At 47.2% G+C, this 13,662-nt stretch overlaps 2 protein-coding genes across 2 annotated transcripts; both read right to left on the reverse strand.

The window, feature by feature from the left end:
* Positions 1-5,416: 5,416 nt before the first annotated feature.
* LOC136483383 (PRA1 family protein B2-like) lies at positions 5,417-7,128 on the reverse strand. Its single transcript, XM_066480434.1, has one exon. It carries the CDS (start codon positions 6,357-6,359, stop codon positions 5,694-5,696), a length of 666 nt encoding a protein of 221 aa, XP_066336531.1. The 5' UTR covers positions 6,360-7,128; the 3' UTR covers positions 5,417-5,693.
* A 140-nt stretch (positions 7,129-7,268) lies between these two features.
* Positions 7,269-13,303, reverse strand: LOC136483384 (uncharacterized). The gene is made up of 3 exons (XM_066480435.1): positions 13,038-13,303; positions 7,883-8,083; positions 7,269-7,596 (listed from the first exon to the last, which is right to left on the reverse strand). The coding sequence occupies exons 1-3, from the start codon at positions 13,146-13,148 to the stop codon at positions 7,561-7,563; spliced, it is 348 nt and encodes a 115-aa protein (XP_066336532.1). The 5' UTR covers positions 13,149-13,303; the 3' UTR covers positions 7,269-7,560.
* Positions 13,304-13,662: the final 359 nt, after the last annotated feature.

The following is a 13,662-nucleotide window of genomic DNA, read 5'->3' on the forward strand; positions in this document are numbered from 1 at the left end:
TGTTTTGGACCTTGCTGCATGACTGTTGTTCAGGTCGATGATGATAAGTGAATGTGTGATCCTTGGGCAGGATGTTTATTTTGTGTGTTATGTTTATGTTAATTATGCCACTCCACTACTACTATGGTTTGTAATAATTATCGAACTTGGTTTGTAAGGTTTGAAACAACTGGTTTATAAACTAAGTTATCGTAAGACTTCCGCTATTTTACTCTGATGTATATATTTGAATAAATGTTGTAATACTGCAATGACTCTGTAATGTGATCCTGCTCGGAAATTGTGGATGATTCAGGGTTCCCCGAGGACACCCGACAGACTTCTTAAGTTACCAAGAACATATGCATAGTCGTCAAAGGTCGTTGGACAGTGACAAGTGCATGTGGGTCCTATAATTTAGGAGGTTCTGCCACAAGGGGCATGACCACCTTGATTGTCTAATTGATCTCCATTACCATGACCTAACTTAATTGCCTCAGTAAAATACACGTTAGTCATAGTAATCTTGTATTGTCATTAATCACCAAAACCCAACAAGGGGCCTAGATACTTTCACTCACCTCTGTCACTGTCGAATGTACCCACTCACACATCCCCAACACAAGCAGGGCACAAGGCGAGGGCAAAGGCAGAGGCGGTAGTGGAGGAAGACGGCGCCGAGCGGTCACTAGTGACTACGCACTTCCTAGGTAAATCCCTTGAGTTCGATTCCCTTACACCCATCTCTCAATTGCAGCGCGCAACAGTGGAAGGCAAAAACAAGGTAAGGGAACTCGAGTCGAAGGGGTCGTATATGTGGTGGCAACTAGGAGTGCGAACCGTGCCCTTACGGAATCCATCCTGGAACGAGTCCCACGGATCCTTGACAAGCGAGCTGCCGCACCACAGCAACCGCACAGTGTGGCGCATCACGTATTCACGTGCGGGCGAGCGCCATTAAGTCAGGTCATGATCGAGGAGGCAATGAGCCCCTAAGTCCACGCATAGAGGAGCCCATCACAACCATGCCCCCGCGTCATGCTTAGGAAACCCACACTTAGGATGGCCCTTAGACGGGCTCTAGGCCACAAAAGAGATAGGGGCAGGACGAGATGGGCCCCTGCGGCTCTAATCAGTGGTGTGGAACCTTGCGACCATTTCCTCCTGTGTCTGAGTCATTCGCTTCGAAGTCACCCGAGTTGACCCCCTCTAGGGGGAGGCATCTTGCCCTATGGCCATTGTGGAGGTGGTGGGGGATCGACCGGCTTGACGGCCAATGATGTATTGGGTCCACATCGATTGGGAAGGATATCGGGTCCCACTCGAATTACCCATTGACCTCGACGAGGCGCACTGCTCCGACCATGTGGTTACGGTGGACAAGCCTCTCCCCACGTGGGGTGAAACCAAAGTTGCTTGTGACCAGGCATCATGGCCCCTTAGGGTCGAGAAGGATACCGGAGGAAAAAGGAGCAGGGTCCATGCGGCCCCGATAAGGACAGTGGCCAAGCTACGATCGTTTGCTCCCCGCGTCTTGGGCTGCCGACCCACTGCCGTCTCGGAATCTCATGAACCAGTGGAGGCTGGCAGCCCCATTGCGGGAGATTAACCAAACGAATGGCAAAAAAGACTCACAAAAGTACTTCCATAAGGGAGGCGCCATGTTTATGTGGATCGCTCCCTAATTACGCACGACAAGAGATGCTTCCAAACCCACGTGGTAATCCTCGGCTGATGAGGGCATCCCGGCTCGTGCCATTATTAGGAAAAGCGACCACGACTTAACCACCACCGAGAGACCTCGGAGAAGCAAGTAAACTCAAAGAAAGGGTCTCTATTATCAAACTTCGGAAATGGGCACGGCCAAGCCATGCACCAAAATACAAATATGGAAATCACCACACCGGTGACATCTCTAGTAAGCCCTAGGAGGCCTTGCTACTGCCACGAAAGGACAGGCATCGCGCCGACCTTCCTGTAACAACACGACTCCTAGGACACGAGAGCATAGGAGGAGGCAAGAGGTCGCACCAACTCAAGGATGCCTGAATGGGCACCCATGGGCTTACACAAGCACCAACGGGGCACAGACAGAGAGCCTTGGAATCAAGCAAGACCCATCTCGCCCATGATGGGATTGCCTGATCCCTATAGTACGTGCACACCACGGGCATATCCTCCCCTGCTTGTAAGATTCCTTCTGGCACCAGTTGTTGAAGGGGCACCACCAGCTTTCAAGCGCTACCTACGACCTCTAGTATGATGTATGATGGGAACCGCATAGTTCCCCATGAACGTTTCTCTCCCATTCCCTCACTCTCTCAGTAGGAAGGTAGGGAAGGATTCGAAGTTATAGCCATGAGTGGTTCAAACAGAAGGAAGGCTTATATTTATAGGCCCAAGGGCAGACTAAGCAGCCTGAGACCCCCGTGCCACGTGGCGAACTACGGAAGGTCACAGCCAATGTTAGATGCCTATGTGAGGTCGGGGAAATCGAGACCCTCCCAAAGGCAGGGCCGGTACAGCGTCGATGAGACCACTCGGATCTGTCTGGGTCGCTAACCCCAAAACATGGCACACTGACACGGCTGGGCTCCGTAGTCGCGTACCGCGTCGTAAGGGCATCTTGACGTGGCGAGACGCAACGGCCACCTACTGCATTGAATGCGCTAGCCTGCGAGGGGTCGAGCGACGAAGCTCGAGTAGGCCACGACTACGAACCCACGCACAAACGCACACGCATCTTAGTGCTTTCACAATCACTTCATGATCGCAAAAACACTTGGGGGCTACTATTGGGGTTATAACCCTGAGGTATCTCAAGACACTGATTAGTCAGTAGGCCACATGGCCTATAATATATCAGCTAGCGAAGGCCTGAACGACCGAGGCCCAGCTAAGCTAAGTAAACCAGGCCGGACACTAAGGCCAGGGCCAGCCACAACCCCTTCCTCCTGCCTTAGCCGCACAACGCTTGGTAGGCGCACGACCTATCCCCGTCCCGACCCCTGGGAGGAACAGAGAGAGGTCGAGCGAAGCCAAGTGTGCCTGCTTTGACAAGAATAAGCATGCCGCACTGACCTCACAGGGACCGAGGGGACAGCGACCACCTCGGTCCAGTCAGACGCCACCCTACACCATGCAATCCAGAAAAGACAATACCGCCCAAAGCGGTGACGGCCGGTACAATGACCACCAGCCAGATATGGCCCAACAAGACGCATGTACGATCCTGCCCACTAGGGGATGGGATCCACGACAAGGGCCTTGACTTAGAGGTCAGCCAGACTGGCGGGAGCCACGACCCCAATGATCGGGATCGTGGCCCTTCACTCCTCAAGCCAACGAAGCAATCAACAACCCGGGGCGGCTACCAACTCTTGTACGACGCCCAGGAAATCAGGAGACGATGACGAAGACCATGGCAGAGACCACATCGCACAGGATGACTGACGAACCACCACCGTGCCTACAGTGCCGCCACGGCCGGCACAGTAACATCATGCCACACCATGTCGCGACGTGGCCACAGGACCATGACGACAACCACGCCCAAACGTGCACCACAAGATGGTGTAGCTTGCAAGCCAAGTTAGCTAGGACCTTCCTCAGGCTCACGACCCTTCAGTCAGGAGAACCTCCTTCTCTGTACACGTCCTGGCTCCGAACTCTATATAAGGCAGCCAGGGCACCTATCTAGGGAGACTCGGATCCTCTACCATTTTACTCATTCTCCATCGTAGTAGGGCTCCAGAAGCTTTCCTTCAGGCAGTCCATCTCTTATCTCTAGCTCTCCAACCTTTTCCACCATTCTTGCATCCCCATTGTAAGAACTTTAGAGCATTCAAGAGAGAAACACGTAATCGATCATCCGTAGGGCTCCGGCCTGAACCAGTATAAATCCTCGTGTCATTTGGATGTTACCATCGTCTTTCTAGAGCAGCGCGACAATCCTATAAATTTACTAGTCAGGTTTACAAAACACCGACAATGAAAAACACTTTCTGCAAAGGTTGTGAGAATGAAAATCCCAATGTCTGTTTGGTTTGGCGTGGTGGCTCCTTGTATGCCTACAGAGGCATCACAAATAATTCTAGGGCCTTGTTTAGATAGCTGTTAGGAATCAGTATTTGACACTGTAGCACTTTCGTTTGTATTTGACAATTATTATTCAATTATGGCCTAACTAGGCTTAAAAGATTCGTCTCGTAATTTATAATCAAACTGTGTAATTAATTATTTTTTTATCTATATTTAATACTCCATGCATGTGTCTAAAGATTTGATGTAATGGAAAGATAGTGAAAAAACTTGGAATCTAAACAAGGCCTAGGACCAACTGAAATCTGTAAGCATGTGGGCCTAGGTTGTGGAGGAATATGCGTAACAGGGCCCTCCTCAATAGCCATACAATAAGCTTTGTCAATTGCATTTGCCTCATGTAGGACTCTAGAAACCGACCAATTTAGTCATGTTCGCTTATCTTATAATCTGTACTTCAGTCAAAATCATGTTTTTCTCTTACAATTAACTGAAACAATATTCCACCTATTTTTTTAGCAAAGCGAACGGAGCCTTTATGTTGTTGAATCTATGATCATTACGTGCTTTCAAAAGACACCACATAATAGAGAAAATCATACCTAAGGCAGCATGGGAGGGTCCTTATTGCAGAACAGTAGCAATTTAAGCGTGTGGTCCATGGTCCGACGAAGGCAAGGCATCAGCTCTAAGTCCGAGGCAAACCAAACCGCCTTGGCAACCATATATTTTAGGGGCTCTTTAGTTCTTGTCCCAATTTTGATGTGTAATTGTGATTTTATCCTTGTTTTTTTAACTTTGTGATTTTGCCCTTAACTGTTCACAAGTCAACGCGATTTTGCCCCTGGTCAACGATAAAAACAGGGGCAAATTCGCGTTGACCAGGGGTAAAATCGCGTTGACTAGTAAACAGTTAAGGGCAAAATCACAAAGTTAGAAAAACGAGGGCAAAATCACAATTGCACATCTGTGTAAGGGGCAAGAACACTATTTTCCCTATATTTTATTAGTGCAAGTTGAACGGGGTATGTTAGCCGTTCGACCTGGGCTGGGCTGGTTTAGTTGGCGAATTTTTTTTGAAAAATAGAACTGTAGCACTTTCGTTGTTATTTGGTAATTAGTATTCAATCATAGTTTAATTAGGCTTAAAAGATTCGTCTCGTAAATTTTGTCTAAACTGTGTAATTAGTTTTATTTTTATTTAAATTTAATGCTTTATGCTTGCGTCCAAAGATTCGATGTGACGGAGAATCTTGAAAAATTTTACAAAATTTTGGAACTAAACACCACCCTAACCAGAAACCAACTTGTTCGACTTGTTTTTTTAATCGGAACACTATTTTTCTCTCACACCAATTCAGCCAGAATAGTGTTTTCAGTCAATTTCAGCCAAGTAGTCAATTTCAGCCAAGTTTCAGCGAGCCGAACCGAGCTAACAAGATTTGTAAAAAAAAACATAACAAGAAGATTTTTCAGCTTTTCTTGTTTCTCATACAGGGGACACCACTAGATCGACTAGACTAGTAAACCCAATGTTTCATTTTCTTGTGTGCTCTAGCTAAGGTATCTTTTGTGTAATTGTGTTGTAGTATAGTTTCGCATAATCGAAAGAAATTAAAGAAATGATAATGACCTCTCACACTCACGAGGGTGTGCATCTAGATCACAGAGACTCAGACACGGCCCCCGGTGGCGGAGGCGATGAACGACAGCAGCGGGTTACCAGCGCCACCAGCACCCTGGTCAACAACCTCATCGAGGAACAGGTCCTCAGGCACGCGGCAGGCGCCGTGGGCACAGACGACGGCCGCACCCAGTGCCAGCGCGGAGAAGATGAGCGACCCGACCGACGTGAGGAAGACGACGAAGGCGGACGCGGCGACGAGCCCGCCGAGCACCTCGCGGTCAGAGAAGGTGCGGCCGAACGCGGCGACGGGCGGCGCGTCGGCGGGGCGGAGCACGTAGAGGAGGCACCAGGCGGCGAGCAGCACCAGCAGCGCGGCCAGCGAGAACGGGTGCGCCAGCAACGCCGCGGCCAGGCACAGCGCGGTGACCGCGGCGTAGTTGACGCGGAAGTAGGCCAGGTTCTTGCGGAGGCGGGACGTGGCCTCCGCGAGGGAGTCTGGGCGGGAGAGAGCTGAGCGGTCCGCCAGCTCGGACCAGGGCCGCGCGCCGGAGAGCGCGCGACGGGTGGTGTCGAGGAGGCGCGAGAGGAACGCCCGGATCGCCGCTGGGTTGGTGTCGGTGGCGTCCGCAGAGGAGAGGGCCGTGGGCGCGGGGGATGGTGCGGCGGCCGGGACCACCGTGGTGGGGAGGATCGGAGGCGAGGCCGCGGCCATGGCGATGTGGCGATCTCTCTGTCCCGGCGGGTTTGGCGGATCTGAGGAGAGAGGGAGGACGCGGAGTGAGAGGAGATGGGCGCGAGTACAAATGGTGGCCTGACCGACCCCGTCCGTCGTGGTCGCCAAACAAGCCGCACCGCACCGACACACGGGTCAACAGTTACCAGCTGCACGTTTTCTTGTGAAAAATGGCCTAAAAATCTGCCTTTTATTTCTTTTCTTTTTTTGTCGAGAAATAATTTGTTGGTTTCTTTGGCTCCAGTCCATCAAGAAGTTCCTTATTTTACACTTAGAATTTGTGGCTGGACGACAATTGTAATAACAGCTAAAAAGAAGAGATTTTTTTTTCCTTTGGTTCCATCAAAAGTTCCTTTTTTATTACATTCATTCAAAATTCATACGAGCAATGTCGCATGGGCACTTGGGCAGTACTCCAGGCTCCAGTTGCCTGGAAAAACAGCAAAGTGCTTATGCAGATGCAGCTAACATTGATGGTTAGGTAAGGTAACGACGCAATGTGCTCTGAAATTGTGACACACTAGAAAGCTCGGGCAGCATGGAAGTATCCTTTTCCAGGTTAGGCAGCAAAAGAGTAGGTCCAGCACCAACAGCAACAAGTTTACAATGCATCTTCCTTCTCCTTTTTCAATAGCAATCAACCACCAGTCCACCATGTACTTTGCTTGGATCTAGAAGAAACAGCCAGCACACCAGCAAAGTTCTTGCACCATACTTAACCAAACCTCCCTTGCGTTATTCCTTGAATGTATACTACTACCACTAGGCGTCTAGGCCAGCAAATCACAACGGCAAAGACTAGTCTGAAACAACAAATAGTGGCTATGAAGAAATTTCAGTTACCAGCCAATGTCCCCTGTAACCGTAAGGCTATAAAACAACACTAGCTTTGGCAGATTTTCGCTAGGTTAACAAAGAACACACCATTTTAAGATACGGTTACAATACAGAAAGAACCAACCCAAGATAATATAGACTGATCTCAAGCCAACAATAAGATAGCACAAGCATGCTAGAAGGCACTCAACACGTCTGCATCCAACTTCGAGTTCCACAACAGCGATTACTGATTCTCAGTTCAGCACCAATTAAGACACATCTTATGACATTGTTCTTAATAGGCAATAGCCATGGCATTAGGTAACACGGATTTCTTTTATTTAAGCTGCAGACCTCAAGTCTAGAAGGTGGAGCCGTTCCAACCAAAGTCCGAGCGCTGCATCATCACATAATTAATATATCAGTGAGTGCTCACGGATAGCATGACATTGAAAATATGCTGGACGGTGAAGATCTTAATGCCATCTATGTAGGCAAGAAGATGCAAAACAAAGAAGATGGAATGAACCATCTATTCTTGATGCAAAGCATGTAAACATTGAGCATATTCTTGTGCAGGATGAGCCTAACAAACAACAAAATTAATATGAGAACGTTGGTGAAGGTTAAAAGGACCCATGACTGAGTGAGCACTTGCTCAATAAGAAACAGTGGTCGCTTACCTTTGAGTCATAGAACTTGAGGTAGAAGCGCGACTTGGGCACGGACAGCTTTGACTCCAGGATAGAAGCAATGCCAGCACTAAGCTTCTTATTCACATCAGGGTTCAGGCCTCCGATGGAAACTAGCTCACCGTAAGCTGCAGGCTCCTGGGTACCTCCAAATGCCATAGGCACCGAACCCTTGAGAACAACCATCACGTACTGTGGGAGGACAACCATTCCAGTTAGTTCCTCAAGATGTTAGTACTCAAGAGAAATGGCTTTATCCAAATAGGTCAAGAACAGAGAAACAATAATAGCTAAAGTTCAGTAATTTGAGCCTAGCACCACAGGTCAACAACCAGGAATCCAAATCATGTTACTATGAGAATGAGAATAGCATGGTCAGGCTATGAATACGATGTATTCAGAGAGGTCATTTTTGTCCTTGATAGTAGCAAAGCAGCTGCCTGACTAACACTAAATGGACTACACAGCTAACAGAAGATGAAAATCTGTGACCTCAAGTACGGGGCATAAAAAATTGGGTACTGAACTACATAGCAAAGCAGCTGCATGAGTAACAGTAACACAAAGTGACCGATGAACATGAGCATTCAAATTTGATCTATGTAAAACTGATGGCTGTACGACGCGCCATATCGGAACCTGGGTATGGTGTTAAATGGGCAAGGGCCGGGTCGTCACCCCCGTGACGCGCCGTGTCGTGATCTGGGCATGGTGTCAAGTAACCAAGGATCGGGTCGTCGCTTCCTTAGTGGCGCGCTACATCGGCGCCCGGGTGTAGTGAAAAATGAGCAAGGGTCTTCGCATCAGAGTCGACGGGTGCGAAGGGTAAGGAAGCTAGTCGAACCAACTAGGATCCGTTTAGGTAGTTGGAATGTAGGGTCACTTACAGGTAAGTTAAGAGAATTAGTTGATACCGCGACTAGGAGGCGTGTAAATATATTATGCGTTCAAGAGACTAAATGGAAGGGTCAGAAGGCGAAGGAGGTGGACAATACAGGTTTCAAGCTTTGGTACACAGGGACAGTCGCGAATAGAAATGGAGTAGGAGTTTTGATTGATAAGAGCCTCAAGAATGGTGTGGTGGGAGTGAGAAGGCAAGGAGATAGGATTATCTTAGTCAAGCTTGTCGTTGGTGATATGGTATTGAACGTAATTAGTGCGTATGCCCCCCAAGTAGGCCTCGACGAGAGTGTTAAGAGACAGTTCTGAGAAGACTTAGATGGCCTGGTTAGAGCTATACCTAGTAGTGAGAAGCTTTTTATAGGAGGAGATCTTAATGGACATGTAGGTACTACAAGCGCAGGTGTCGAGACAGTTCATGGAGGTTTTGGGTATGGTAGTAGGAATCAGGAGGGGGAGGAAGTTCTGGACTTCGCGGTAGCTTTTGACCTGATGATAGCCAACAGTTTCTTTAGAAAGAGAGAATCTCATCTAGTGACCTTCAGTAGCGGACAACACTGTAGCCAAATTGACTTTGTCCTCACAAGAAGAAAGGACAAACGAGCATGCTTGGATTGCAAGGTGATACCAGGGGAGTGTGTTGTTTCTCAACATAAGTTTTTGGTGGCAGATTTTCGTTTTCAGGTGCGTGCCCGTAGGGATAAACAAGCTAAGATTGAAAGAATAAAGTGGTGGAAACTGAAAGGGGAGACGTCAGAGGTATTTAGGGAAAGGGTTATCAAAGAGGGCTCTTGGAAGGAAGAAGACGATATAAACAATATGTGGGACAAGATGGCAACCAACATTCGGAAGGTAGCCTCAGAGGTGTGTGGAGTAACCAAAGGAAGGGGACGCGAGGCTAAAGATACTTGGTGGTGGAACGAGGAAGTTCAAAGGGCTATTAAGGAGAAGAAAGAATGCTATAGACTCTTGTACCATGACAGGAGTGCGGACAACATAGAGAAGTACAAGGTGGCAAAGAAGACCGCAAAGCGAGCTGTAAGTGTGGCAAAGGGTAGAGCGTACGAGGATCTTTACCAACATTTGAGTACGAAGGAAGGAGAGAAGGACATTTATAGGATGGCTAGGGTTCGTGAGAGAAAGACACGGGACTTCAACCAAGTTAAGTGCATTAAGGATGAAAGGGAGCATCTCTTGGTAAAGGAGGATGAGATCCGACATCGATGGCAAGAGTATTTTGACAAATTGTTCAATGGTGAGAATATGGACACAACCTTTCAGTTGGATGACTCTTTTGATGACACCAATAGGCGCTTTGTGCGGAGAATCCAAGAATCTGAGGTCAGAGAGGCGTTGAAAATGATGAAAGGAGGTAAGGCGATGGGACCGGATGGTATCCCAATCGAGGTGTGGAGATGCCTCGGGGATATAGCTGTAGTATGGTTAACCAAGCTGTTCAACCATATTTTTCGATCGAACAAGATGCCTGATGAGTGGAGGAGAAGTATATTGGTACCGATCTACAAGAATAAAGGGGATATGCAAAGTTGTACAAATTACCGGGGAATTAAGTTGATGAGCCATACTATGAAGCTATGGGAGAGAGTTATCGAGCATCGCTTGAGAGCAATAACGCGGGTCTCTATGAACCAATTTGGTTTCATGCCCGGAAGGTCAACCATGGAAGCCATTTTCTTAATAAGACAAGTTATGGAGCGGTATAGGGAGAAGAAGAAGGACCTACACATGGTTTTTATTGACTTGGAGAAGGCTTATGATAAAATACCAATGAATGTTATGTGGTGGGCTTTGGACAAACATAAAGTCCCAACGAAGTATGTCGGGCTCATTAAGGACATGTACAACAATGTTGTGACTAGAGTTCGAACAAGTGATGGAGACACGGATGACTTCCCGATTAGGATAGGACTACATCAAGGGTCAGCTTTGAGCCCTTATTTGTTTGCTTTAGTGATGGATGAGGTCACAAGGGACATACAAGGGGACATCCCTTGGTGTATGCTTTTCGCGGACGATGTAGTGCTAGTTGATGAAAGCCGGACAGGAGTGAATCAGAAACTGGAGTTATGGCGGGAGACTTTGGAGTCCAAAGGTTTTAGACTTAGTAGAACTAAAACTGAGTATATGAGATGTGACTTCGGCACTACTACTCGGGAGGAGGAAGATGTTAGTTTGGAAGGTCAAGTAGTGCCTATGAAGGATACTTTTCGATATTTAGGATCAATGCTACAGAGGGACGGGGATATTGATGAAGATGTTAGCCATAGAATCAAAGCAGGGTGGATGAAGTGGCGGCAAGCGTCTGGTGTCCTATGTGACAAAAGGGTACCACAGAAGCTAAAAGGCAAGTTTTATAGGACGGCGATTAGACCTGCTATGTTGTATGGTGCAGAATGTTGGCCTACGAAAAGACGACATATTCAACAGCTAAGTGTCGCGGAAATGCGTATGTTGCGTTGGATTTGCGGTCATACAAGAAGGGATCGAGTTCGGAACGATGATATACGTGAGAGATTAGGGGTAGCGCCAATTGAAGAAAAGCTTGTCCAACACCGGTTGAGATGGTTTGGACATGTGCAACGGAGACCTCCAGATGCACCGGTGCGTAGTGGAATCCTAAGTCAGGATAGTAACGTGAAGAGAGGCAGAGGAAGACCGAAGTTGACTTGGGTAGAGGCAATAAAAGGAGACTTGAAAGGATGGAATATACCTAAAGACTTAGCCTTAGATAGGAGTGCTTGGAAGACAGCTATTCACGTGCCTGAACCTTGATTGTTTCTGTTGGGTTTCAACTCTAGCCTACCCCAACTTGTTTGGGACTTAAAGGCTTTGTTGTTGTTGTTGTTGTTGTTGTAAAACTGATGGCTGTAGTACTAGGGTAACATAAAGGAAAAGCACATGCAGCCTATGGTCTACATATTTAACAGCCTACTTGATATTAGTTCCTCAAGATGATAGTACTCAAGAGAAATGGCTTCATCCAAATAAGTCAAGACAGAGAAACAATAAAAGCTAAACTTCAGTAATTTGAGCCTAGCACCACAGATCACCCAAAAAGGAATCCAACAATTGTTAGTATGAGAATGAGATTAGCATGGTCAGGTTATGAATATGATGTATTCAGAGAGGTCATTTTTTGCCCTTGATAGTAGCAAAGCAGCTGCCCGACTAACACTAAATGGACTAAACGGCTAACAGAAAATGAAAAGCTGTGACCTCTAGTACAGGGCATAAAAATTTATGTACTGAACTAAAGCAGCTGCCTGAGTAAGAGTAACACAGTGACTGATAAACATGAACTTTCAAATTTCATCTATGTAAAATTGATGGCTGTAGTACTAGGGTAACATAAAGGAAAAGCACACGCAGCCCATGGTCCACATATTTAACAGAACTAGAGATTAGTGCTGAAGAATGGTACACTAAGGGGTTGCTGGTTGATAGAAATCTGTTCCAGAAAACTGTGAGCATAAACTTTCATCAGTTAGTTTGCTGTAAATGCATCTGTTCTCAATGTCTTAATATACCGCATTTCCGTTCCATAATCAGATTGGTAGGATAGTGAAAATGGTAGGCAAATGGTTTGGCATTCCTTGTACTGCGTGATGACAATGGTCAGTATATCAGTTCTTAGATAGAGACTAGGGATTCAGTCTCATACATGAGTTATCTATAGTTGTCTCCCTCAATGCTGAAACTATTAAAATGAAAAAAAAACTACGATTTATTTATATATGAACTCAATTTAAGCATGGCCAGGATATGCAGGAAATTGCAGTCTCATCCTAGGGATTCTAGGCTGTAATGTGAATATTAACAAAGTTTTCCACTGAGTTCAGTGAAAATCAACATCGGGGCGTCCATAATGCACCTAGAGGATATTCCCCCAAAATAAAAGACTAGTAGAGGTAAAAAAAAAATCCCCATGTAGAAAAATTGGGAGATTTACTGATTCACACGAATTCTCTTTAAACTAGCATCAATAAACACGGCCAATTGAATGATAACGTACAGAAAGGTGTCATACAGCGATGCACATCTTGCTCAAAACCCTAACAGGTTGCCAAGTGTCAAGTGCCAATTAAAAAAAAGGAAGCATAATCTCCACCAACCAAATAGACCCACAATCTACAAGCGCCTACCTAACAAGCAACAAGAGACGGAAGGGGAAGCAGAACCAGAGGGGAAGACAGAAGTCCGGGTGAAGGGAAAGGCGGAGGCTTACAGCCTCTGGCTTGCCGATGATATTGGCGACGGACTTGGAGGCTTCGGCGAGGATGGCGGAGGTGTCCACCCCCTCCAGGTTCACGTTGGTCGACACGTTCAGGCACGGCATCCTCGCTCGATTCCTCTTCCTCCTCTCCGCGTCTGCCTCCGGCTGGCCGCCTTCTCCTCTCCTCTGCTCCGCTCACTGTTCTCTGGTCTCTGCGGCTCCCCTCCCTCTCTATCCTGCTACACGGAAAAGGAATATCCTCTGCTCTGCCTGGGCTAATAATTGGCTGTTTGGGTTGGCCTGTTCGTTTCGACTTCACTATGGGCCTCTAGCCTACTGTCGGTCTAGCATCCTGTCCGTCCAGAGCCCATCGTAGCAAATTTGCAATGTCCGATGACCCCTTCTCGATTGGTTCACAAATAACTTCGAGTGAAGAGGGAGGTTTGGGGTTCAGCAAGCAATTGGGGATGGAGGATCTAGAGAAGAACACCAAGAAGGTCCTAGAAGGTTCCAAGTAAAGAAGAGGAAGCTTTGAGTGAAGAGAGATGTATGAGGAAGACGAATTGTTCTCTCCTGAATCTTCGATGCCCCCAACGCTAGCAGTGTTACCTGTTTTATAAGATTGACGTTATGTCTC

Source organism: Miscanthus floridulus, chromosome 9 (assembly GCF_019320115.1).
Source record: "Miscanthus floridulus cultivar M001 chromosome 9, ASM1932011v1, whole genome shotgun sequence".
NCBI classification, from domain to species: Eukaryota; Viridiplantae; Streptophyta; class Magnoliopsida; order Poales; family Poaceae; genus Miscanthus; species Miscanthus floridulus.